General features: G+C 36.3%; 2 protein-coding genes across 4 annotated transcripts; one reads left to right on the top strand and one right to left on the bottom strand.

Moving 5' to 3' along the window:
* The first annotated feature begins 963 nt into the window (after positions 1-963).
* On the top strand, positions 964-11,019 carry LOC128234432 (chitin deacetylase 7-like). Of its 3 annotated transcripts, XM_052948678.1 has the most exons (9): positions 964-1,072; positions 1,592-1,741; positions 3,546-3,680; positions 4,005-4,122; positions 5,076-5,165; positions 6,498-6,644; positions 9,613-9,736; positions 9,983-10,109; positions 10,646-11,019. In XM_052948678.1, exons 2-9 carry the CDS (start codon positions 1,613-1,615, stop codon positions 10,742-10,744), a joined length of 969 nt encoding a protein of 322 aa, XP_052804638.1. In that variant the 5' UTR covers positions 964-1,072; positions 1,592-1,612; the 3' UTR covers positions 10,745-11,019. The 3 variants fall into 3 exon arrangements, with proteins under 3 accessions (XP_052804638.1, XP_052804637.1, XP_052804639.1); XM_052948677.1 differs by lacking the exon at positions 964-1,072 and having other exon boundaries at positions 1,567-1,741; XM_052948679.1 differs by lacking the exons at positions 964-1,072; positions 5,076-5,165 and having other exon boundaries at positions 1,567-1,741.
* A 2,196-nt stretch (positions 11,020-13,215) lies between these two features.
* LOC128235457 (glutamate decarboxylase 1-like) lies at positions 13,216-24,889 on the bottom strand. The gene is made up of 13 exons (XM_052950278.1): positions 24,552-24,889; positions 24,154-24,333; positions 21,345-21,451; positions 20,761-20,876; positions 20,170-20,249; positions 19,387-19,558; positions 18,775-18,839; positions 18,401-18,479; positions 17,123-17,272; positions 16,040-16,089; positions 15,339-15,396; positions 13,963-14,052; positions 13,216-13,392 (listed from the first exon to the last, which is right to left on the bottom strand). The coding sequence occupies exons 1-13, from the start codon at positions 24,887-24,889 to the stop codon at positions 13,216-13,218; spliced, it is 1,662 nt and encodes a 553-aa protein (XP_052806238.1).
* Positions 24,890-26,690: the final 1,801 nt, after the last annotated feature.

The raw sequence follows: 26,690 nt of genomic DNA on the forward strand, positions 1-26,690 counted from the left end.
TCGGACACGGATGCAAAAGCTGTGCGCACAACATTTTTCATTGGGTTGATAATGATGATTGTTCTTTCCAAACAGGAAGTGTTTCGTTTATAAATAACTTTTATCAAATGTATACAGGATATGATACTGATCTCTGCGCATCCGAATTGTTTTATGTCTCCAGCATTATGAATAACATAAAATACGTAATATAATCAGTACATTAAACCAAAGTTATATTTGATCGATAAATGAAATATCGTTTTTTAAAACATTTTATTAACAACGAAACTAAATACATCGTACATCCATGTTTCTTCCTGTTTTGTTGCTCGCTAATTCAAATATTTTTAAAGAGTCATTAAGTATAATTGATGATTGTTATATAGACTGCCGTGTATGTATTATCTCAATTACTATATCACCATTGACAACGTTGGTCCGCTATGACCTACTTCCATTGTCTACTTGCATCCTACTCGCATTAACATATGATTATGGTTGTTAAAGCTGCACTGTCACAGATATATCATTTTTACAACTTTTTTATTGTTTGTCTTGGAAAGAGCATTTTTTGCGTAAATATCTGCAAACCAATGATATAAGATTGCTGACAAAAAATCAGATCGTAGATTTTCATATTTCCGTTCGAAAATCAATGTTTTATGGCTCAAACCGCTACTAACGGTTTAAGAAATATGCATAAAACATCAATTTTTGAACTTAAATATAAAAATCTGCGATCTAATTTTTTGTCAGCTGTCTTATATAACAAGTTTCCTTGTATTTTCGCAAAAATGGGCTCGTTCCAAGACAAAAAATAAAAAAAAGTTGTCAAAAGTGAGAGTGCTGCTTTAATTTTGAAAGAAATGCATCACTTGTTAATATTACAATCAGGGCAACTTGATCCACACGATTGATACAAGTTTATATAAACCTATGAAACTTGACAATAGAACAAGACGGAACGTCCACCCCGTTATCACTTTGGTAACCTATCATCGTTCAATCGGCGTGTTTATCCCTTGGTAAGCATACATATATTGCGGAGACAACTAGACGTACCATACATCGTCTCTGGGAGTCAAATCATGTGAGTATTAGCAATTTTTATTTAATCATTATAGATAATTTTTCTAGTATTTATTTTAAAATGTTAATGATTAATTTGTTAATGCATATAGTTTCGATTCATTTTTTATATTCTTCTTTATTCATATAAGATGAATATGATCATACATGGTGATTTTCTTTCGTAATATAAACAACGGGAACATCTGCGTTTGCGTATAGGTTTGTCTACTACCAAGACACAATAAGGACAATATTGCTATGTATTTAACATTTCTGCCACTAACCAAAGGCTACATTAAGTTTGATCCCCTCCTTGTGGCGAATTAAAATGAATACGAGTACCGGTATGATATTGGAAAATGACATGATTAAAATAGTACATACACCATATTAGTCTTCACTATACTACTACATTATACAGTTTACATGCAGTATTACACAATTTGGTTTTATACTAGTTCTGTCTGATGTCGAAATATACTAATTTATCATTGTTTTCAGGTTCATATTCTTAAATCAGTATTTTTCGTCTATGTAGCGAGCCACCAGAACTACCACAATGCGCATGCTCGTGATCCTGCTTGGCCTTCTTGGCTCCTCCTTCCAGCAGTCATGTGACCCGACTGTCTGCACTGTAGAAAACAATTGCCGTTGCTACAATGATCCAAAGCCGCCCGGTGATCTCACGGTACTTATTTTATTTTAAATGTGTAAAAAGTATGAGGTTTTCAATGAACAATGATGTGAATTTGTTCCACCTAGTGACCCTATATCATTTTAGTACATACCGATAAAAACACTACAAATACACCTTTTTTGCCTTGCGAGATTGCAAAATGACTCGTTTCACGTCCAATATCAAGGCAATAAAGAAAGAAAATACAATTAATAATACATTTTATGTAATGTAATTTAGGTCATTCATGTTTCATATTTATGTACAGTATATTAATATCCTTTCAAATTATTGTTAACTAGGTAATAAAATTTAACAGCATTGCCAATGGTAAATTGACAGGTTTATTTAAACATCACATTAAACAAAAAAATGCTTTTGGATTTTTTTTAAATACCGTGATTATTTCAATACTGAAATTGGTAAAGAACGCTTCGATTATTTCTCAAATGCTGATGTTTAACATAGCTATGATAACGATATTACTAAACCAGAAGTTAAAAGGCCTATCGAAAAGTTAATAAGTGATAAAGCTAGGGTCATAGATTAAAAAGAAAATTAATACATCGTGTCATGTATATTGATATGTATGTGATGTTATTCAAAGTTGTGTTGCAAATTGGTATTTTACCATACTTTTGGTTTGTTAGTGTTGAACTACATTCTATAAAATGTTGTCCCAAGAAAATTACAGACCAACTACAGATTTTAGATATTTTGGTAAATTACTTACTGCAATATTAAACAAACGAGGAACATATTTTCTTGAAGATAATGAAATAATTACAAAAATTAAGCTGGCTTTAAAAAATAACCCATAGTACTATAGATACTAGATATTGCACTAGCTGTCATAAAATCAATGTAAGCACAAGAAAATCAAATTAATTTGTGCGTTTATTGACTTTAAAAAGGCCTACGATTCTGTTTGTAAAACAGGCCTTTGGGCAAAAGTCATTCAATATAAAAGCAATGGCAAACTGTTTAATGTCATAAACAACTTGTATAATAACATTGAATCATGTCTTTTGCTGAATAACAACGCTACCGACTATTTTTACTGTTATAAAGGTGTCAAACAAGGGTAAATGTATCTCCTGTATTATTTTCGTTGTTTGGAATAGTAAATGGAACATCACATGTTTGGTAGTCTAGTGTTGTTATTAATGATGCTGATCTTGAGATTTATTTATAAGTAGTAGTATCGTTGCCGCTTACGTTGTCTTAACGTTGTTTCATAAGTTGTCGTTATTAATGTTGAGATTTTCAAAAAGTTGTCACAACCATTACACAACCTTTTAACATGTTATACTATTACGTAATCTGCTATACATGGAATTTGAAATACGTATTAAGACTTTTTCTCTGCTAGGTTGCTTTTCAGGATCATTAAATGTAATCATATGAATATTTGTATTCAATTAAAAGTACCAAATTGATAAGTTACTTTTTAGAGATACAATCAAGGTACAAATATACAGCAAAAACAACATTTGCTTTACCATATTTTTGTGACTATTTAACAAAACCCAAACAACCTAAAAACAACATTAGAACATTTATCAATTTAAATGATACAATTTAATGTTGAAATTCAATTTGTATAGGCTATCTTTGTAGTTATTTTTTTCTTATCGACGAACTTCAGAACAGCGAGATACCGCAGATCGTCATGCTGTCATTCGGTGGCACAATTAACACAAAAAGCAACGAATACTACAACCAGATCTTTAAATGATACAATTTAATGTTGAAAATCAATATGTTAATGCTATCTATGTAGTGAATTTATTTTTTACTTATCGACGATCCTCAGAACAGCGAGATCCCACAGATCGTCATGCTGTCATTCGAGGGCACTATAAACACGGACAGCAGTGGATACTACAACCAGCTCTTGGGCGCCAACAACCCCAACGGCTGTCCAATCACCGCCACCTTCTTCATACAGGTAGCACACACTCAGTCAACACGCCGTCACGATGCTTTATAATAAATTAAATGTGCATTCAAATTACTGTTGTTTCAATACCATCAATTTGTTCAGTTGAAATAGTATATTCTGGTATCGATCACGTGACAAAAGTGCAGCGCCAATTTGCTCTTGAGCAGCCCGTACAGGAAAAAACATTCTAGTTTGAAATGTGCAATAAAGAAACAGCCAGTGAACAATTAGGTAATGTTAATCGATTCTCTGACGTCCAGCTAGCCTAGCGCTGATCTCAAATCAATTCTCAGTCCAGATGTTCAAACAAATAATGTTTGTTACTTGCAGGTCGACGGCAGCGACTACAAACTCGCCAAGAACATGTACGACAAAGGGTGTGAACTGGGAGTCAAACTGAATGGAAAAACTCCAAAAGGTTCTACTGGATGGATTGATGCCATAAAAGGTCAATGGTTAAAATAAAATAGCAAGAACAAATGTCACTGATAGTATTTACTAAATCATAGAATTGTACAGTAAGAGTTGTAACATTTCAGTCATGTTACATTCTGAGATAAATTGTGTCTTTAAGGAAACTAAGGGCCTTATTTGTTATCGAATCCGTCGAAAAGTAAGGAAATAAGGTATTTGAAGCATAACTAAGATTGCAATGGGTATCCGCATTTTTAAAAAATAAACATAATATCTTCTCAAATAAAACACTAGTGCCGTATTCACAAAGCATCTTAAGTTATTTCCTAACTTAAGTAGATTTCTGTAAATTTTCATTGTAAAATTAAATGATATATATAAAAGTTTTTATTATTAAAGTATTTTTTTTTCAATATGCTCAATGGAAATAATGTATTTCAGAAATAATTAAGTTTGTATGTCATATGACCAATACGATACTAAAATTAAGAAAGTGACTTAAGTTAGGAAATGGCTTAAAATGCTTTTTGAAGACCAGTCCTGGTGGAGCTAACCGGGTTTTATTATATAGGGAATGTTCTTACCGCAAAGAAAAGAAAATATTATGAAAAAGAGATGAAAATACTAAATATTTATTTAGTATTTACCTTAAAGCGATTAAGTTTAACATTAAGTTTAACATTTTAAGAAAAACTATTTATCCTTTTTTTGTACTCGCTTGATATCAAATAACCCCAATTTATCCGACTGTGTCAGATGTTTCAGCTAATGAGGTTGCATTTAAAGTTAGTTAGATGACCTATCTAAATAGGGCTCGATCGCTACGATTTATCTGCCCATTCTTTATTATTAAGATTTCATTTAAGCCATCTTTCTATTAGTTGAAAAAATAAATGAAATAAAAAATAAAATAAAATCATACAGTCTAGTTTTCAATTTTTTAAAACAACAACAACAACAACAACAATAAAAACATGTCATTTTCAGCTGCTGTGCAATCTCTCATCAATATCGGAGTGAAGCCCGAAGATATCCAAGGAATCCGGGTTCCACTCGGCGGAAACGATCAGTTCATTGGTACTCATGCATAGGAATTCATATACTAACCTTAACTATAAATTAACATAATTTAAGGGTCGGCAGCGATGCAAAAGTGGATTGAAGGACCAAAATTTAAAATGTTTAAGAAAATCAATTTCTATTTGGTTTTGAGGTTCAATATTTAAGAAGCATGGTTTATATATCCGTTGCAAAATGAAAAAGCTGTAATTAGGAGTTGAGCATTTTTACGAAATATTTTTTTTATCAGATTTCGAATCAAAAAGCATTTACTTTTTCCCGGAAATATCTTAATACAATAAGAATATGTTTGTGGGTCAAATTCATCGGAACTGCCCAATCAACAATGTCTTGAGGCATTGTATTGATTGCAGCTATTTTAAAAAGGATATTTGCATTTTAAATTTCATCCACTATATTTCTTTATTTATCTGATTAACTTTCTTATTTGACAATATATCATCATGAACTCTCAAGACATTGTTGATTAGGTAGTCCGGGGCATTTAAACATAAAAAAGCAATAATGTCAATATAATTTTCCGAAAGAATGTGATTGCGTTTTTTATCCAAAATATGATAAAATCGTCTTTGTAAAAAAATATTTAACTCCTTATTACCCCAAAACATGTCGCCAAGAATATATGTTTCACTCCCAAAATTGATCGTTCCTCAAAACTAAATATAACTAAATATAAATAAAACATGTACATTTTAAACGTTTTAGTTTTTTACCTTCCCCACCCACTTTTGCATCGCTGCCGGCCCTATCACTGTGGTGATGCGAATTATGTTTTATAGTTGTATCTTACAAATATATTACTCTTATTTCAGCTAGCTATTTATGTAAATGAAGAAATATGCAAACAAAAAAGGGAACAGTCAGCGATGCGTCCCAGACGGGTTCGAATCCCGGTCCAGGCGTTTTTGAGTATTGGAGAGTTTTGGTCTGTTGTCACCAAGGCGGACAAGTGGGTTTTCACAGGGTTCTCCGGTTTCCCCCACAAAACATGACCACACCCTCGCGCAACATCGTGTCAACGAGAGTGACTTAGCATAACTTTCTACAGAATCGGTCTAAAATTAAACATTATTTAAAATAACACCTTCTCATGACTTCAAAAAACTATGAGATCATGTTTCGCATTATCAGGAATGGGAAGCAACGGGCTGACTTACGATTCTTCTTGCTCCAAAGTGGGGTTTTCCTCCCTGGGTACCTTTATCTGGCCCTACACGCTCAAATACGTGCCTGGGGCCTCGTGTGACAACGGTGATGCACCAGATAAGCCCTTCAACAATAATAAAGTTAGACACTCATCGCTAAACTCAATTATTTTTACTATTAAAGGAATGGAAAAAAACGGTTTGGTGTACGATACCTCGTGCGAAATTCAAAGTCTTTCTCAGAAAACCACACTCATTTGGCCCTATACACTGGATTATACAACTGTTCCTAAATGTGACCATGGGGAAACACCCGATAAGCCCTTTAAAGGTAATTCTATGCTTGTTATACTTGTATTTAGGTGTTTTATGTAAAAGTCTGCCTCGGATTTCCATTATGTAGGAAAAATGTGTTCATTGACGACACGTTGACATTGATCAGTATAAGCAATGTGTTGTTGACGATGAACATTGTACAAGTCGAAATAAACTGTCTGTCTGTCTGTTTGTCTGTCTGCCTTCCTGCCTGCCTGCCTGTCTGGCTGCCTGTCTGGCTGCCTGTCTGTCTGCCTGCCTGCCTGTCTGTCTGTCTATCGACAGCTATCAATTTTACAATTGTCAATGAGTAAGATTAAAGATTAAGGGTTGTCGCTTTCTTTAAATTGAATCATGGTAAAAAGGTAGAAGGTCATATAGTGCATTTCTCTAATAAAGAGCTCGATTTCATTGCAAAAATAAATGAAAACAACCCTCGTGTATTTGAAAATTATTGAACAAAATAACTGTGTCAAAATTATATACTTTTCAATCAACATAAGTATTTAAGTATTTTTAAAAGAAATATAACAGGAAAGTACGTTTGATACATTAGAAAAATGAAGATGAAATATTTTAATGACATGAGTATGTTCTATTTAAGATAAAATTCAATAGACAGAAATCCCTGCCACTAACGCATTTGTTTTGTATAGTTTTTCAAATTGTTCTATTTGATGCGCATAGTGGCCGACTTCTGCCGTTTTGTGTATTTGCATGTTCGTGGCGAAATTACGAAAATGTGCAAATGCAAAAATCCGGCACATGGCGGGGCTATTGTGCGATAGAGCGAAAAAATGGTCAAGTGGCGAGTCCAAAATTTGCTCAGTGGTAAGGCGAAAATCTGAATTGAAAAATGCTGCACTTTTTCGCCCCTACCGCCACGCGAAAAGGCAAATATACGAAATGGCAGAAATCAGTCACCATAGAAGCGATATTCTTGAAAAATAAAGATATAAAACACCTTATTTTGTCATCGAACACACAGCCATGGCTTTGAAAAGGAAACACTAGTTGGCACATGTGTTTGTAGAAACTACACATGGAAAACCTTATTCTATTCAAAGTCTGAATAACTTTTCATTCTGAACTCAAAAGGCATTGCAACTTCACGGGGAAATGATACATATACAAATCTTAAAAAGAACGCTTCTGGTACTTCTTTTTTAAATTATCTTCAATTTCGTATAATATTTTTAGGAATGGTGTGGCCTAAAATAAAATTCTGCGTGATCACTATTAACTAATTACTCGGGTAGAATTCCATTTATTGGTTATTGCTTTTTAATATTCCTTTTTTCAATAAAAACGAATATTATATATAGCAGGGTGAGGAATCACGTGATTTAAAGGGGTTTTACATGGGTCACCACGGGTTTCAACAGATGTAAACAAACAATTAAGTGCCGTTATTTTTTAAATAACTTTTTTTGACAGAAAAGATATGAGAATATTTATTTTCATATAAAAGACTATGGTATTTTCTCATTCTGCACGTGTGAAACATTTTAGGTGTGCTTGTATTTTAATGATGCAATTATTGACCAAAGTTTCAGCGTTGCATCGTTGTTCAAAATTCCGTTAATTTTATTTTTTGCCAAGGTTTGCATCATTAAATACAAGCAAATCTAAAATACACCGCTTTCAAAAAATCTTTTGTTTAATTGTGTACCATGTAAAACCATTAAGACCCTTTTAAATTATTACTCAATTTTCAATAAAGAAAACAAGAAGATTGAAAGTACGGACGGATGAATAGCACACAGTTTACACTTTACAGTTTACCTGTTATGGCCTACATTCTTTGTTAACTTGCATACTTATTTAATTGCGTATTGTATTCCAAAAAACACATTATTACAAAAATAATTAGTTTTGCGATCCAATAACACATCTATAGATTTTAATAAAGAAAATACCCCCCCCCCCAACATTTTATTACCTTTGACTTCAATTTATACACTCAAAAAGGTTTTACAAGAGCCACAGTCAGTCTGCAATTATCAGCTGCAAATGATACTACATTAATATATCAACTATGCTTTAACAAAGTTCGCCTACATGGCCTTTTCAAGGGCTCTTTCATGAACTCTGAGGCAGGTTATACATGTTGTCTTGTTTTTGATTTGTTTATATGTGTAGAATATGTGTTTAATGTTTATTATATTACATGTTTGTGTTGTGCTTATGTTTTAAATGTGTACTACTGAATGAGATCGCCATTTAACTTTTTGAGATTCTCATAGTCCCTTGAGAAAGTTATCAGTAACGAAACGAATTGATAACTGCTCTAATTCCTTTGTGTCTTGTTAGCTTCTCTGTCCTTCTTCAACTCATTCGCATGTCTTGAAAGTTTATGTTTATTTACTCTTATTGTATATCTTGTTAGTGTATGTGTCTTTGCGTCTTTTCGTATTTTGTGTCCATCTACTACTCGTATTGTATGTCTTGCTAGTGTATGTGTCTTTGCGTCTTTTCGTAGTTTGTGTCCATCTACTACTCGTATTGTATGTGTGTTAGTGTATGTGTCTTTGCGTCTTATCGTATTTTGTGTCCATCTACTACTAGTATTATATGTCTTGTTAGTGTATGTGTCCTTTATTTTGTGCTCGATTAGGTGTTTACTATCTTGTATTTGTCTTACGTATTGCCTTTTTGTCTTTTTTGTCTGCCACAGTTGCTTTTTTCTAGTTATAACTTTCAATCATGTTTGTCCGTTTTAGGTGTACACATTTGTTAGGGTATCTGGTCATCTGAATATCTAACATGCATTATCCGGTCCTGCTTGTTACTTCTGGTCCTCAGTCTGACCTTCTCCTTGTCTTTCTGAGTCGCCCATTTCGTTGATATTCGACCCTGTCACATGCATTTCCTTTCCCGAAGGTAAACTATCTTTACCAGACATATACAATTTAGAAAACCTATTAAATGTACCCACCCGACTACACCGCCTCGGGGGATAGAAGTGCCACTGTGTATTACAGGAGTGTGGGAGTTTCTGATTGCCGATTACCACGATCCGTCTGGCCAAGGTCTGCCATGCGTGGTACCATCCGCCTGCAGAAATATCACCGACAAGAGAGCCGCATTCGATCTCTTCTTTAACTCGTAAGTCTCAGTTTTACGCAAAATAAAATATGTGATTTTTTATTAACCTAAACAGTGTTGTCCATTTTTGGAAAAGTGAGCTTGTTTTGTTGAAAACGCAATTCGGATTTAGGTATTTTATTGACAAGCAAAGAAAACAAAATACATAAGTATCAGAAAACAATATTGAATGCTTTATGTATCACTATACGTTCCCTCATATTTCATAATTTCATAGTTTAAATTTGTTTAGACAATCTGATTCAGATTCACGGACCATTACAACGGAGGAAGAACACCTTTCAATATGCTGATTGACCCGGTTTTTGCCGCCAATCAGGACATGAGAGACGGAACTATAGAGTTTCTGCAGTACATCCGAGCAGCGTTCGGGGTACGTTGGTACTTGGTTAATGTACATATCTACCGAAAAAACAACAACAACACAACATCTGGTGCCTGTCGAGTTTAATAGCAGCCGTTGAGGTCGTGAATATAATTGCTTAATTGATAATTCCAACATATCAACCTAAAGCTTTTAGGAGAGTGGTGGCATACTCATAAGGTCATTATTTAGCTCATGTTGCGGTATTCAAAATAGATGCAAGGTAGTTTTGATGATTGTAGTGGTCTAGTGGTTAAGGTGTTCACCTCTAACCTAAGTGGCTGTTGGGTCTCACCGCGGATACTTTTTCATAGACTCAAAATGGACACAAACTCTTGTTTCTACCCAAGACATGGACTCCAGAGTGATTCCATAAGCGTCACAACCGAGCTGAAGGAAATGAGTATAAACCAAGGAAGTTGTAGAAAACACCAAAAGCCTGTTCAACTGATACAACATTATTCTTAACATAGGAGTAAAACCTTGCCTAGATGTGTTGTCGTTCATGATGTAAGTAACTATTCTTTCTTTAATTTTATTTTCAGAGTGACGTATGGATTGTGTCCATCCAGAAGGCCCTACAGTGGATCCAGGACCCAACCCCTCTAGCCAACCTTACGACATTTTCACCCTGGTCCTGCTAAAAACCATTGAAGGGGCATTGTTATATTGAGGAATTGTTATTCAATGAGAAACTATTTCAACGAAATGTGTGAACATTGTAATTAGTGTTCTGTACATTCCACAGTATCTACAGGGCATTTAGTATTCTTATTATATTCAGACTTATGAAAAATTTCAGGATGCACGGATGAATAGTGCCAAGCAGATTTTCTCTCTCTTCAAAATGCTATGTTAAAAGCTTGCTACAGTTTTGATAACTTTTGGAGTTCAAATAAACAACACTACTAATAAAATATTTCCATTGTTCGATATTATTTGCTTTGAACGCATGTCTGTGAAAGAAAAAAACAACAACACAACTACAACACAATCTAATGCTTTTGCTATTTAATAATATTAAATAAAAAGTAAACATACCTAGGTGAAAACAATATCCAATGTTTTAACATATAGTATCAAAGTGAGATCAGAACATTAGTTGCTTCTGGTTAACATCTATGCATAGCAAATTGCTGTATATGTATAGTTCAAAGCCAAAATGTTACGTTATAATTCGATAAGTTATGCATTGGTTTATGGAAAACAACATTTTAGGTTCATCAAAGTGAACCCTCTGTCCAAGACCTTCATTTAATACTTTGGCACAAAGGGAAAACGCATGGAACGTGTATTTATTTCAAATAAAATATTCCTGCTTCGGTGAACGGTTTTCAGTCTTAACTTCAAAAATGTTGAATTTGTACAAAACTGGATTTATTGCAACATACAGAAAATATGACAGCAAAGAGGTTGCGAAACACTACTTATACGGGTACATGCGGGCTACTTCGTGTGCGCTACGTCATCCAAAGTGTGTTGCTGGTATCCTGGCCTCAATTTCTTAAACAAGTTAAAGTCCCTTTAAACAGGGTCAAGCTAGGTGCACTATTTATGTGTTGGATTGTGTCTTATTTTAGAGTTTTAAAGGAAATTATTTGTTTGATTATTCTGATAAACCCTTTTCTTTGTTTAACAAGTTTTAAGTAGTGTTTTTTTCGATGAACTACGAGACAGAGCTTGTTTTTATTATTTTTTAGAAATAGGGCTCAGGACTAATGTTAAATTGTAACATACTTCATAAAGAATCAGTTTACACTAACATCTTGAGTCATATTCAGAAAAGCAAAATTTTAAATATGTTTGAAAAAAAGGTCAAAATTGCTTTATCCGTTACAAAAATCGCTTATACAATCAGGCACACATGTTTTGTCAAATTAATTACATTACTGATATTTTGAAACATTTAAGAATCACAAACTCAATGTCTTGGTTGGTAAATACGGATTCTGGTTTCAGAAGGCTCGTGCAAGGTCTTGGCAATTCCTAAATCCATACCGATACACGTGTAAAAAAAAAGATTACGCGAACGACCAACAACAACCCTGTAAAACTAGCTTCACGTAAACATAGGGGTTCGGAACCTCTCTTAAAAATACCAACTTTAGATCAACGTTGAAACGGACCCCATATGTACAAGTACAGGAGCTTTTTATTTGTACTGACAACACAGCTGAAACATCAAAGTTTCCAGGTGCATATGCATGTATAGTATACCGCTTGAGAAGGTGATGGGACTTCTTCAGAGCTTTCTAAATTTTGCACGGTTTACACGTGCACAAGTAGTATAAAGCGATAGCTTTTCATACTGACTGAAACGTTTTACCGGTTGAATCTGGCTAAATATCCTAGAAAAGCAAAAAAGGTTTTGAAGGTTTCACGCCTTACTGAGTAATAGCTCTTGCAAGACAAGTATATTTGTATAAGAGAGATAGGAAGTGCATTAAAGATGAGTGCCGGGCCGGCTTGTCGGTTTAAGGGGACTCTGACAAAGATATAGAAACTGTAACATACATATATATTATAGCAAAATGTCCGTCCAACAGCCAGATAGCTCAGTTGTACATTTGTGTGTGGATGCCAAGGAGGAATACAATCGGGGACTAAAATATACACAATATAGAACGGTACAACGCCCCTGTTGCCATAAAACGTTCCCCGTACGTTTGTATTCCTGCATGGTACATTTTTCAATAGCATCTAAAATAATATCACCATCTTTTAAATCGTTTCTACAGTTATATATAGACTAATAGTTAAATAACAATAATATAAACACCAACTCGTATGTCCATAAGACGGTTTCGTCTGAGTTCTTCAAAAGTGTAACATTATTCAAAATTAAAGAGTACTTCTTGTCAATGAGCATTTAAAAAGCTGGTTTGTTTACTTTATGTTTGTTTACTCCATTCCGTGAGGTAGGCAAAACAGTTTAGAAAAATTAGCCTTTCGTAGAATTCATTACATACCCCAACATTTTACAAATTATCAATTGAAGAGACAGTGTCAGATCACTGATCATTAAACACTGTTTGAACAACTCAGCTGGAGGTCGAGTCCACGTTACAAACTATGGACAACTGTTAGTTTTTCTGTCACTTCTTTTCCACGACCCCTACTGGAGCTTTTCAGCAAGGTCCACGATCTCCTGCACGACAAAGTCGAGATCAGTCCGGGTGATGGCGGAGTTGGAGAAAGCAATCCTGAAGAAGTTGGGCATACTGCCCAGTGGCTGGTACTGTAACAACATGGACCCCTTCTCCATCATAAGACCCTTCAAGCAAGCAGTCAGCTAGAACACAAAGAAAACGTAGGTATCCTTTTATAACAAACATTTCTAGCCTCCACTAACATCCAGCTTTATCCTCACAACTTAACAGAGATCGCTTCACTCGGTCCGCCCGCTCCGCTCACTCACTCTGCTCGCTCCGCCCTTCTTTAACTTTGAGATTTTACACAACATATTTTAATTGTTACATAGTTTATATTATTCCAGAAATTAGTTATGTTTTCCGTAATTTTATGCTACAGCAACATAGATATATTGTACACCAATATGAACACCATTTTTTTTTATTTCAGTGTGCTTTCTTTTGGTACAGCAATAGAAACATTGAATTTTCATCTAGACAATTCGATGCGATTCCATAAAAATAATTAACTTGGCGACAAGGAAACCCTTTCATTATAAGCAGATTCAAATCTTTTCAAATAATCCCTAAAAATGGATACTAAAATGAATGATACCATTTAAAAGAACAATGTCAGTTACAGCGAACAAATAAATTGGTACTAAGGCAACCAAAATCACCTGCAGCATATGACAACAAAACTGACAATGAAACACTCATCTCTTCCTAACCTTATGCAGCTGAAAGCTTCTGTCCTGATGGCTCTTGATTGTTCGAATCTTCTCAGGAGTGTACCAGAAACACACATTCGGTCCCTCTATCTACAATAGCTTACATCTTATGTACAATGCATAAAAAAACCAGATTATAAACGTAACTGTTTGATGTCAGAGAAGATGCCGATTAGACGCATTTTGCAATCATTTCAAATCAAATTCATAGATATTTTTTAATCAAAATACAGTTTGTCATCTTTTTCTTGATTTTAAATGTTTAAACCAAATATTCACCAAATAATGTCTCCAGCAAACCTATGAGGCATCATGACCATTTCTTTTACACATCGCAGTACAGAGTGTGTGAATAACATCATAAATGCAGCGTCATAAAGCTGCACTCTCACAGATTTACCGTTTTACAGCTTTTTTTTATTTTTTGTCTTGAAAAGAGCAAATTTTTGCGTAAATATCTGCAAACCAATGATAAAAGATTGTTGACAAAAGATCAGATCGCAGATTTTCATATTTCCGTTTGAAAATTAATGTTTTATGGCTTAACCCGTTACTAACGGTTTAAAAAAATGCATAAAACATTAATTTTTGAACTTAATTATAAAAATATGCGTTTTAATTTTTTGTCAGCAGTCTTATATCACTGGTTTTTCATGGATTTTCGCCAAAATTGGCTCGTTCCAAGACAAAAAAAATGTCAAAACGTTCAATCTTTACGAGTGCAGCTTTTTGACTTAAAACAAAGATATTTCTTTCATATTCTTCACCATTTCAAATGAAACAAAGGGTTGTCTATGCCGCTCAAAGAGTCCCGTCTTCGTGTTTTGTTTCCTGGAGTTTTATAAGGTAATCACTTTAAACAAACACTTCGACAAATCTGTTTCAAAAATGTTTTGACAGTGCTCCGTCAGGCGGCGGTTTTGTGAAATTGTTTGTCGAAATGTTTTAAGAAGCTAAACCCTCATTTAAACTCTACTAAAAGACCGAAGGCGGTGCTAATTAAGCGGCGTAGACTGTGCTATGTTTGATTTCAAATGGTGGTAAGTAGTGTTTTTTTACTGTTATAAATCTTCATTTGAAGCAAAATATTGCCTTTATGACGTAATTTTTCACGTGATATACACACACTGAGTATAGAGCATAGAATAAATTATATGACGTCATTATCAATATAAAATGAACACCAACAGGATTGTAAGAAAACTAGCAGACTTGTCCAGCGGAAATAAATACACAAATGAGCGGTATCCTTACGAAGAGTTTACAAATGTTCATGAATGAATGAGCAAAGACTTACAGCAAAGAAAGACAAAAAATAACAAAGAAATGACCAATGACAATAAATTGATTAATACTCATTTAGGAGACAAATTTACCTCCTCCAAAACCAATTCAAAGTCTTCTCGCGCCTTCAGTTTGTCGAGCATGTTGTACCTGGTGGAAATTGATCGATAAAAGGCAAATGAGCTTAATCCTAGTATGTTCTTCGACACTAAGAAAGAACAGTATTCAAAAAGACAAGTCATTTATAAAAACATCGCATATACAACATGACTGTGTACTATTGATAATTAGTATATGCTTTGCGATTGTTTATAAAGATTTGTTTGAAACAGTAAAAATATCAATTTGACAGTTTCACTGTTTTGAAACCCGTTTACCTATCCATAAAAAATATCAGCGCGCACAGAGCTGGGACACAATATCAACGACGTCATTTCCAGTTGACGTTACGTACGCATACAGTTTGGTGTTTTAAGTGCTCTTGAGCCATTTTAAGGCAAATTATAACTATAAAAGTTATTTGTTTCTTGGAAGAAAAAGAACGCAATTGAATGAAGACCTTAAAAAATACACGTATAACAATTGGGGCTCACTTAGTGAAATATATATTTCGATTTTTAACAGAAAAAACAATTATCCTCGTTTTTATATTTACGGCGCATCACGATTAATGTACAAAATTCGACAGACCCAGTAATGCTTCTAACCAGAAAAGTGTATATATGAGTAAAAATTAAAATAACTAAATTCCGTAAAAGCGCGGAAAAATGGAAATCAATTCTTTAGTGTATACTTTGCCATTTCGAAGTTTTTCTCAATTTGGTCTCTGAACCCATCGTCTCCCTGAAATGTGAATGTGATACTTGAATGTACGATGCTTAAGAAGTAAAAGGATTGATAGCAAGTTAATGTATTTTCCATTTTTTCCAATACATTGTGTACGTGCATGTGCATTTATGTGCATATTGCCCGGTTAGCGCAGTGTGAGCACACTCGCTTTTCATCATAGGTTCGATTCCCGGCCAGGGCTCATGCGAGTTTGGTTTTTAGACACCAAAACGGACAAATGGGGTTTCGCCAAGTTTTCCTCTTTCCCACCATATCACAAGAGCATAGTGATTTTTATTAAGTTATAATTGATATTTCAACAATCGCTGAAAAAAATGAATTTTAAATATTTCAATGCTTTAATGAGGAAAATGAGTTGAGTGATATGCAGTGTGTTAATGTAATGTCTTGGGTATTTTCGTGATATTTGGGCCATTGAGGGGCCATTATTACGAACAGTCTCTTTAATGATTTTATATCTTTTCGAAATTGTGCATCATTCACTTGAGATTTTTGTAAAATGAATGGAAATAAAAGATTAATATTCTTTGTAATTTGATAAAAGTGTTTCTGAGTCTGAGTCTAGATTCAGACTTGAGAATGCTATACAAATTACAGCGCAATAGGGGGTGAGAATGGCCAAAAATGTGAATGCTTCAGACCTTCATGTTTTACTTTTTCAGAAGTTCGTCGACATTAGAAATACGACGATACAAAAATAGATTTGTCACATCAAAATGCTCCACGATACACAGTTAACAATGTCTTGTGGTTTCTCTCTGGTATATTTTCAAATCATAAAGATTTCCAATTAAACATATTCAGAGTCTTTTCCGATGTAATATTTTTGCCCAATAAACAAACTTTTCAACTGTGAGAGGCACTTTTATCGTGGTAGATACATACATACACACAGTTCTAAACGTGTACACATAACTTGATGACGTAGTGTAGAAAAAGTAGTCCATACCGATACAGGCTACTATTGCATCATAATCTCTCGAATATAGCACAACATGGAGGTGGCATTTTGATCATCCAGACTAACCTTTGACCTCCACATGAGCCACAGCTTGAAGACATCGTTGTGGCGGCCACATTGTATGGCCTTGTCCCCGGTGTCGAAACTGGTGTCATAAACATTGTCCTTCTGGTACAGATAGTCCGCACCCAGCTCGTTTGCCGATTGAAGAACTCCCTGTGGTGGACAAAAAATGTATTCATAGTTGTTTTTGAAAACAAATTATAATGCACAAACTTTAGAATACCCCGCTTGGAGGTGGCTTAGTATCCGAGAGCTATGACATTAGTGGACACCGCCCAACAAAACGCCCACCCGGCCGTACACCACATGAGAAACTATCATGCTTCCCATCTTTTAAACGGGCGTAAAACATGAGCAATAAGCTTTTGTTTAAAAAGTGACATGACTCTTACAATATTTAACTTCAGTTAAATTACTTGACACAAAAAAACACAATGTTACTGTGAAAAGTTCATGAAGTTTGAAGTTGATATCTTAAATAATTGTAAACCAGTAACATGATTGCATCTGGCGGAAAGTTTTCCTATGAATCGGATCAATAGTTTCCGGAAAGAAGATTTTCAAAGTTTTCCATGTACACATATCGTGAAAAGTAGCACCACCCCTTAGAGCGATGTTTCTTACAAATCAAAATTGGGTGAAGGGATTTGTAAGAGGGTCACTTAAGGATCATTTCTGTGAAATTATTTCAAAATCGGTAGGTGTTCATGTTTCTTAACAAATCAACAAAGGGTGAAGGAATTTGATACAACGGCCACCTAAGAAACATTTCTGTGAAATTACTTTGAAATCGGGACAGCGGTTTCTGAGAAGAAGAATTTCAAAGTTTTTCCTTTCGGTTGCCATGGCAATCAGATATCTGCATGGAACCGCTTTCATTTAAGAATTTGGAACAGGACCACACAGGGAACGTTCATGTACAGTTTGGCTGAGTTTGTCCCAGTGGTTTAGATGGAAAAGTTTTTCGAAGGAAAATATGGCGACAGACGAACAACGGACACTCACTTCATCACAATAGCTAACGCTTAGCGCTCTGAATTGTTAACAAAGAAGGCAAATATTTCTTGCCGGAAAGCGTTAGTAACGCTATCAAATTACATGCTGTGAACCAGTCTTGGTATTAACACATATGGATTTTGTATAAGAGTCTTTCTTGAAGGACTATTCTTTGATATTAGAAGTAAGCTTAGGGTATGGATCCTTTTGATGGTTAAGAACAAACGAAACTCATAAAACCACACAGGGGCAGAAATAATGAAACAAGTGAAGATCTTTATTCACATGTTTTTTGTCGAAGATGGCGGAACATTGGAGAGGGACGCCCATCATCTTGTGGGGATTCCACGTCATAGAATCAGCCCTCAGAGTGAAACAAGCATAAAAAAGCAAGCGTTCTTACCCGGCATTTTGGTAAAATATACCACTTATTTTTGAATTTTCGTGTGTTAAGTTTTAAACTGGCAAACTAGCCTCGATTCCGGCTTATTAATATAACACACGTGGTCTGGGAACGGATTTTAGGCGGTCCAGACAGGAAACACATGAAATACATATAAATTTATTCCTATTGAAAACAAGATAAATGCAAATGGTATAATATGAAAATTCGTAACAATGATAAGTGTATTTACATATCGTAATGAATAGTTTGATACCTGTTTACGCCGTCTAAAAGGTAGCGGTATTTTTCTGTGAACAGGACGCTGCCTGTCCAAGCTCCCTAAAATACAAATTTCATGTTTTAGCAGTCACCGTTTTCCATTGTTTATTGTCTTGTGTATAATTACCAATGAACAAATTTTTTTTCTTCTAAATATTTGATAATCTTTTAAAATCAACCTCTGTATTAAATAAGTAATAAAACAATGCACAAGAATAGGGCCCAGAAGACACTGAACGAGAGACGTAAAACGTACAAACATCGCAAACGGACCACACATACATTAAAAAAGCTTTGATAAGATTTCAGTTAATGTTTGGCTTCTCACCGAATGACGAGTTCACTTCGGGATTAAGCTAGTTGATGAGCGCAGAGTCTCACAATTATTCCGACATATATCCCAATACCACCCTCTTAATGCTGAGCGCCAGGATAGGAAACTTCTGGTTCCAAATATTTAAAAGCATTTTGATATGATGCGTCGGGAATTAAACACGGAACCTTACGCAACTATAACTGAGCATTACATTGGTACATTTACTAGCATTCATTTAATCATTTAGCCTTCTTTGAATTTGTAAATGATCAAAATGGTTTCATTTCGTACGTCAATATGCATCCACATCCCGTATTTCTCGCATACATCCGCTATCGGGTTGACGGGGTCAAAGGCGCCCAGTACGGTCGTTCCGCATGTAGCATTCACAAAGAGCGACACTGTGCCGCCGGAAACAACACTCTGGACAGCTTCCTCTAGCGCTGCCACGTTCATACGGCCTCTGGAAAAAATAATGATAATAATTCGGACTTAGCTATTAACCGCTTAAATAGCAAAACGAGCAAAACGCAGTGGAAAAATTATTCTACATTTTTAAACATATCGTAATATATAGCGTTTGTATAACAATTTATCTGAGGCAATAGTTTTACACCAACATTTGTTATACTCTGGATATTTTTAACATATAAATCACCTTATACGGCCATATTACATGTACTCATTTTCACGCCATGTAAACTTTTACAAAATTGAATGTGAAAACCCTGAATTTCGAAAACTGCAATATCTCCCCAACCTTTGGCTGTCGCCATATTTATGTAAGATGTAAAAAAACATGAAGACGCTGACATTATAATTATTAAGTATATATCAATATTAAAATGAATTTCAACAAAAAAAACGTCTATATAAAAATAAAAATAAATCATTGCATTATCCAAAGTTTTTCAACTTGAACTCCGTGCCATACAAACTCTACAAGTCGCAATTATTTATAATTTCTTTGGCGACTTGTTACATATTTATTCTTATTCTTCTTTCATCGCTCTGTACATCTGTTAGTCCTTCAGGCACTCATCACTAACGACATAATGACACATATTGCCTTACCTGGCGACCATCTGGATGCTGTAGACGTTATCCAGTCCGATTCCAAGCAGGACAGCTGCTTTCTTGATGGAAAAATTACTCTGAAATACAACAAACAACAAACACATGACCCCGTGAGACAAATATCAAGTAATTGTCACCGATTTTTTTTAATTGTATACCTATTATATATAATTGAACACAGGAAATCAGTTACACACTTTGAACAATTCATTATGTTTATCTTTCTTCGAGAACCGATGGTATGCCGACCAATAGGGACTTTAACATTGCTTGTGATAATCGTCAAATATAACAAATATTTACAACTTTTTGTTGACATCCCACAATACTTTTCAACACCAAAATGATTTAGTAACAGTGAGAAATTTATGATAATTAAAAAGGTAGGGCAGAGCGAGTAAGCTCTACTTAGTATTTAAGGGTTTAAATTATTATTTGTTTTCAGCAGGTGTGGAACAAACTTGTGATATCATGTCTGTTTTATTGTTAAAGTAAAAAAAGTTAACGAAGGCCGATATGCAACTTTTTTACTGGAAATGTAGGCTATAATCCAAACATACTTGCCAAAATTAGTGTAGGCAAGTATACCTGGGCAGAAGTGAAGACAGCAAACTTCCTGCCATCAGCCATACCAGTATGCTTGATGCCTGGATCTGCCACATGACGGGCAACCATCAGGCCATAAAGGTTAGATATTGCCCCTCCTGGAATGAAGGTTTACACCACGATATTGATTCTTCTTAAATTGGTGTTCGCTCCAATGGAACAAATGCATTTAAGCATGCTTATATACGCTAAACGTTGAGATCAGTTTGAGATTAAGCGCAAACCGGATTAGCAACGAGTTGTTTTCTCTGATTGTTCCAAGGCGGTAACTACAATCTTTATTGATAACTCAAAAACACATTGGTCATGATAATGTTAACTGTATGCGTTTTGTTGTTTGTTTACTTGTTTGCTTGTTTGGCTATTTTAGTTTGCCATTTAACAAGGCCATTGTAGAATATACTGTCTTGCAATTATCTCAGAGTTTTGACATTTGTACTTTTCTGTGTTTTTTTTTAAGTCGTTTCAAGGCTTCAATAACATTCCTTTTATTTATTTAATTGGACTGGCAAGTTTTTTATATTAAAGTATGTCGAAGTGTTTATAAATTGGTAATGTAAAATTACCTGGTGCGAATATTGCGTCACCATCCGACCAGCCAATCAGTTGCTTTATTCTCTGCAGGACAGTCTCCTCCATGAGTGTAAACACCGGGGCTATCTCATACGTAAACCTAGAATATTAGTGACTCCTGTAGGTCATGGTTACATGGAATTATGGTAAGTAACGTTTTATTATAAATTAAGTAGGTAATGTTTGATTAGAACTCCTGTTTCATGTTTAACTGGAACTTTGGTAAGTAAAGTTTTATAAGAACATCGGTAGGTCATGTTTTATATCAACTTTAGTTTGAATCTGGAGATCATAAGAACTTTGGTATGAATCGGTTAGTCATGTTCAATAAGAACTTTGGTTTGAATCGATAACAACTAACATTTCAAGTGGATCAGTATGTCGATGATATGCTTTTTACATATAGTACACCATTCCATTTTGAATTATTTTCCAACTTATGTTATACATGTTCATATATGCTAAAATTAATTGATAAATTCTTAAAAACTTGTGGTGTTATTTGACTCTCGTTTGGTATTCGTTTTGTCTTCATTTTGTTTTCAGCATTGTGCCTTTAAAGGGATTCGCTCAGGGTTTTTGCAATGCACCTTTTTATCACGAAATAAAGTGTGGCAAATCATTAGGAGTGTTACAAATGACTGGTTCGTTAATTTGTAGACTACTGGACTTGTCCCTTTCGTTCCCATTGTTTTATTTATCAATACAACAATACCATCTCTAAACGCCAGCTCCACCATTTATCGGTGGCGCAAAGAAAATACCCTTCCGTGGTGCAGCTGTGCCTTGTGTTTTCTTATACACACGTGAATATGTTTTATATTTTACTTGATAATTTTATTTAACGGACATAATTCGAAAATCAGAGAATATGGTACCGTGAAAAAACACTTCTACTGCAGGTTCGCGTTTACGATTTCGTTTATATATTGTGCGAACTGTGGTGCCGTGAGCGTTTCTCCCGAATCTCGTTTTCAATATTAAAGGTCAATATAACCATGCAATGCCCCTACTTTAGCGCATAACAAAAGCTACATATACATATTTTTGTGACGTTCATGTAAGCCATCCAGCCGTAACTGCCATCTTTTTGAGCCTATCCAGTGATTTTTCCAACCTCGTGTGGTGAAATTTGAGTACCAAACAACCGAACAATCATTTCCCCAGGTCGAATCAGTGTTTAGAAAGCCAAAACGTGTTTCTATAAGTCCACTGAGTGCCTCAAACCGTAAAGTGCACACTTTCAAATTGTCTCTTGTAGACAAAATAGGTCCTCAGCTGCCCTCTGTATGCCATTTTCCTGTTACAGTCAAGCCGGCTTATTATCACACAAGCCCAAGACGGGCTCTACAAAAGTCAAACCAGAGCTCATTCAACCTCATTATGGCTACCATTAACCCATACAGTCACCACAGGCTGATTCAGGTCCACTGTGTGTTTAAAAACTTTCTGTACCAAACATTAAATAGAGAGGCTTTATGAAGCTCTATCGAGTGCCCAATATACAATAGGTTTGTTATACTTGAGACCATTTAGTGTAATGAAATCAAGTCAATTCAGTGCCCTGTAAATCCAAATGCTGCTGCAATAACGTTTGTTTAGTGTCGACATACCACAGAAGGACTCTTCTACATCCATCTCAGTTTAAAATAAACAGAAATGCAGCTCTACAATTAAGAATTAAGTACATCATGTGTCAAGCAAAAACAAAAGCAGCATAAAAATCGGCATTGTTAACCACCAGTTGTCCAGTTGTTTATCATTTTCATTATGACTTCAATAAAGCACGTTCATAACCCAGATTCGGAGCCAAACAAACCCATGTGCTGCTCTTATTAAATATACTCAGTACCAAATAAATATACCATTGTGGCAATCATACAGCCAATACAGAGACCAAAAACCACACATATGCAGCTGAAAGTATCCCTACTCAGTGTCTAATAGACAACATTTTGGCAAACATCAAGCCTGTTTAGAGCAAAATAAATTCATGTATAACTATTATTAAGCCTTATCGGTGCAAAAGCAAAACGGTTTGACAGCCGTAAGCCTATCAGAGTCAAATAATAATATGTGCATTTCTAATAAAGCTTACTCAATGCCAAAGCGCCATATTATGGCTACCATAAAACCCATAGCCGAACAAACACATGGGTGGCTTTTATTTTTATTAAGCCTACTCAGTGTCAAATAGCACAGTTTGGCAAACAAACCCAAATGCAGCTCTTATTAAGCCCAGTAAATGTTAAATACACCATATCATGGCAACGATAAAAAAGATCACAACAGACACATGCGAAGCTCATATTCATTATGAATTACACCAACTTTCGGAGCTATATAACGCTTATTCTAAGCAAAACAAACCTATATGCAGCTTTGATTACGACTTGAAAACCACCGCATTTTCGCAAACCATAACCCCCATTTAGCCCCTCCTGCATTGAACTGAGGACGCCACCAATCCCATTTCCATCAAGCATCAACGTCTAGGAGAAATGACCCTGCGTCGTTGACCGGATATCCCATGATTTCGGGACTAATGAGCTTTGCTTGAGAGACTCAAACGCCTGTACACAGTTCTCGTCCCATTTGAACTCAACCGTGTTTAGTTAAATCGATTAGAGTCCGGGTTGTCTTGGCGAAGTTTATTATGAATGTACGAGTATACGAGGCCGTTGCAACAAATTGTTTCACCTGCTTGGCATTTACAGGGATAGGCCAATTGACAATCTTGGATACATTGTTTGGGTCGGGCCTCACTCCCTTTTCCGATACCACATGACCTAGGAACACAACTTCGTTTGTAGAATCTTACATTTTTCCGGTTTGAGTTTCAGCCCTGCATTAGACAGGCGTTGCAGCACTTCAGCGACTCGCTCCATATGCTCCCCGAAGTCACGCCCAAAGCAAATGACGTCATCAATGTCGACCAGGTACGTTGTCCATTGCAGCCCTTGCAGTGCCAGCTCCATCAGCCTTTGAAATGAACCATTACTGTCATAAAGTCCGAACGGCATATGTGTCATTTCAAACTAGCCGTACTTACTGCAGAACGCAGTCTTCGAAATATCTTCCTCCTTCACTGGAATTTGGTAATATCTGCACGTCAGATCAAAACTACTAAAAAGTGCTGACCCAGAGACTGCGTCTAAACAATCTTGCACTCTGGGGAGTGGAAATCCGCCCGGTTTTACAAGCTGATTGAGTTTGCGATAGTCCACACATGGTCTGACTGCGCCAGACTTCCTGACAAGTACGAGCGGTGATGCCCAGGCGAACTACTCTGACGTACGACACCCTTTTTCACGAGGTCATCAATCGCAGCCCTTTCCTCGTTCGCGAATGCCAAAGGAACCCGCCCAGGTCTCTGCTTAATAGGCATAGCATCACCCGTATTAATGGAATGATCGGTTAGATTAGATAATCCAATGTCCCACTCATTTTTTGAAAAGGCGCTTTGAAACTTGACCAGTATCCCCGCTACCACTTCCGCTTCCGCTGATGTCCTTTCTTTCACCGCACTTTCATACATTTCAATTAAATGTTCCGGCACCTCACATGTCTTTGCCTTAGGTAGCTCACTCACGCTAACCCCATCACGTTCATCAACACGTTTTCGTCGCACGCTATTCACGGCATTTCAGCCATTTCCGTTTTCTGCTCTGCAAGTACTGAAACAACACGCGATATCGGGCCCGCCGTGCCTATCAAAGCTCGTTGTTTAAGTGTAAAATCTGGATTGAATGGGCTGAGAACACGAATTTTTCACGTTGGTCCCCGGTTTATGTCCGCCAAAGCGGTCGCCAACATTATTGGATATCTACCTCTGATATACTCATCTGCTTCAACTTCCGCTTATCCGTCCCCGTCGTCGTTCTCCAAACGTTCCACAAAGTCGTCAACGACGGCTTCCGAGAGGGCCGGCACTTGCGCGTCGTCGGCTACTGTTACCCTTCGCGCCCAATTGCTTATGGTACGTTTGACGCATGGTATTTCCACCCCATTTATTACTATGATGCTCTTACTTAGAAGGATGTCGGCGGGTGCACTATTTCCATTGCTAGCTAATATATCATATCTAAGTAAGGCTTCATCTTCAATATCCGCCACGGCCGCTTCTCGTTTTATCATTAGCGGACGAAGCTGCAACCTAAACACAGCCTTTCCGCATTCTCTAACAGTTGCACCCACTGCTCCGAGCAAGACCGCCGCTCTGCTCAATGTCGGCCTCTCCGCTTCCGCTAGGCGTTGGTACACTTTTCTCGAAATGATAGTTCTTGACGCAGTAAAAACAACTGGTAAACCAGGGAAATATCCCCTAACAAATACCCTGTCCTCCAAATGGCATGGGATATACGCACCAACAGCTGGACCGCCGTCTTCAAGGACTTTATTTTGGCCTTCGTCATCTCGCTCTAGTTGGACCCCTCTCTTGCCCCGAGGGTCGGTCCCCGCCAGTTTAAAGCCAGTTTACGCATATATGTCATCGCCAACCTTTCCGGGCAATCTCTTGCATAGTGCCCCCTTTTGTGACATTGGTAACACTCCACTTCTTTGAGGTCACGCTGACCCCTGTTTCTCCGCATGCCACTGAACTCCTCTAGCCTCTCAATTATTTGCACTAGTGTTTTTTGGAGATCGTTTGTTTTACTATTTACTATTCCACTACCCTGTTCATTAATACCACCACTCTTCTAACGAAATTTCACTTTAGGTGACTCCGCTTTCACTGGCATGCCGCGGCCGCCCACTTACGGTCGTCCCTGTTCTTTCTCAGTAGCTCTGCTTGTGCTCTGCCGGAACATGCGATCAGGCTTGTTGCCATTTTTAAGTTGTGACCAGTTTACCATGTGATACACTGCTTTGTCCACGTCACGCGGTTCCTTGTGAAACTCAACTTCTAGCCGAGCTTCCTGGTCGATAATGCCGTCCAGGAACCGCCGCACAAGATCCTCGTCTCTTGTCCTACGGTCCCTTCGCCTATGTGCTTTGTCATACAATTTCTAATCTTCTACTGATTTACCGAATTTCTGGCTGCGCCGCCTAAACTTGCAGCAAATGATTGCGGGGTTTCAATCAGCCGGAACCGTGAGGTGATCTCACGCACCAGCAGGTTATAGTCTGATAATGCCTCCAATGGCGCTTGAGAAAACACAAAATCACTGGCTTCACTTTCAAGCCGTGGGAGAAGATTGTCCAGATGGTCGTCTTCGTCCGACTTATATCTCTTGCCCATAGTCTCAAATTTCGCGAGCCATACAGTCCAGTCCTCCTTTCCTGTGAAGGGGGTATCTTGCACGGAAGTTGATATAATGCAGGTTCCCCTTCTCTAT

Source organism: Mya arenaria, chromosome 5 (genome assembly GCF_026914265.1).
Source record: "Mya arenaria isolate MELC-2E11 chromosome 5, ASM2691426v1".
NCBI lineage: Eukaryota > Metazoa > Mollusca > Bivalvia > Myida > Myidae > Mya > Mya arenaria.

Excerpts from the sequence above, each read along its gene's own strand:
- LOC128235457 (XM_052950278.1), bottom strand. The coding sequence starts at position 24,889 with ATGTATGAAAGTGCGGTGAAAGAAAGGACATCAGCGGAAGCGGAAGTG. Across the intron at positions 20,877-21,344 it reads TGACGCAATATTCGCACCAG|GAGGGGCAATATCTAACCTT; the intron begins GTAATTTTACAT and ends CCTTCATTCCAG. Across the intron at positions 18,840-19,386 it reads GGATGTGGATGCATATTGAC|GGAGCTTGGACAGGCAGCGT; the intron begins GTACGAAATGAA and ends TTTGTATTTTAG.
- LOC128234432 (XM_052948678.1), top strand. The coding sequence starts at position 1,613 with ATGCGCATGCTCGTGATCCTGCTTGGCCTTCTTGGCTCCTCCTTCCAG. Across the intron at positions 1,742-3,545 it reads AGCCGCCCGGTGATCTCACG|AACAGCGAGATCCCACAGAT; the intron begins GTACTTATTTTA and ends GACGATCCTCAG. Across the intron at positions 4,123-5,075 it reads ATGGATTGATGCCATAAAAG|CTGCTGTGCAATCTCTCATC; the intron begins GTCAATGGTTAA and ends TGTCATTTTCAG.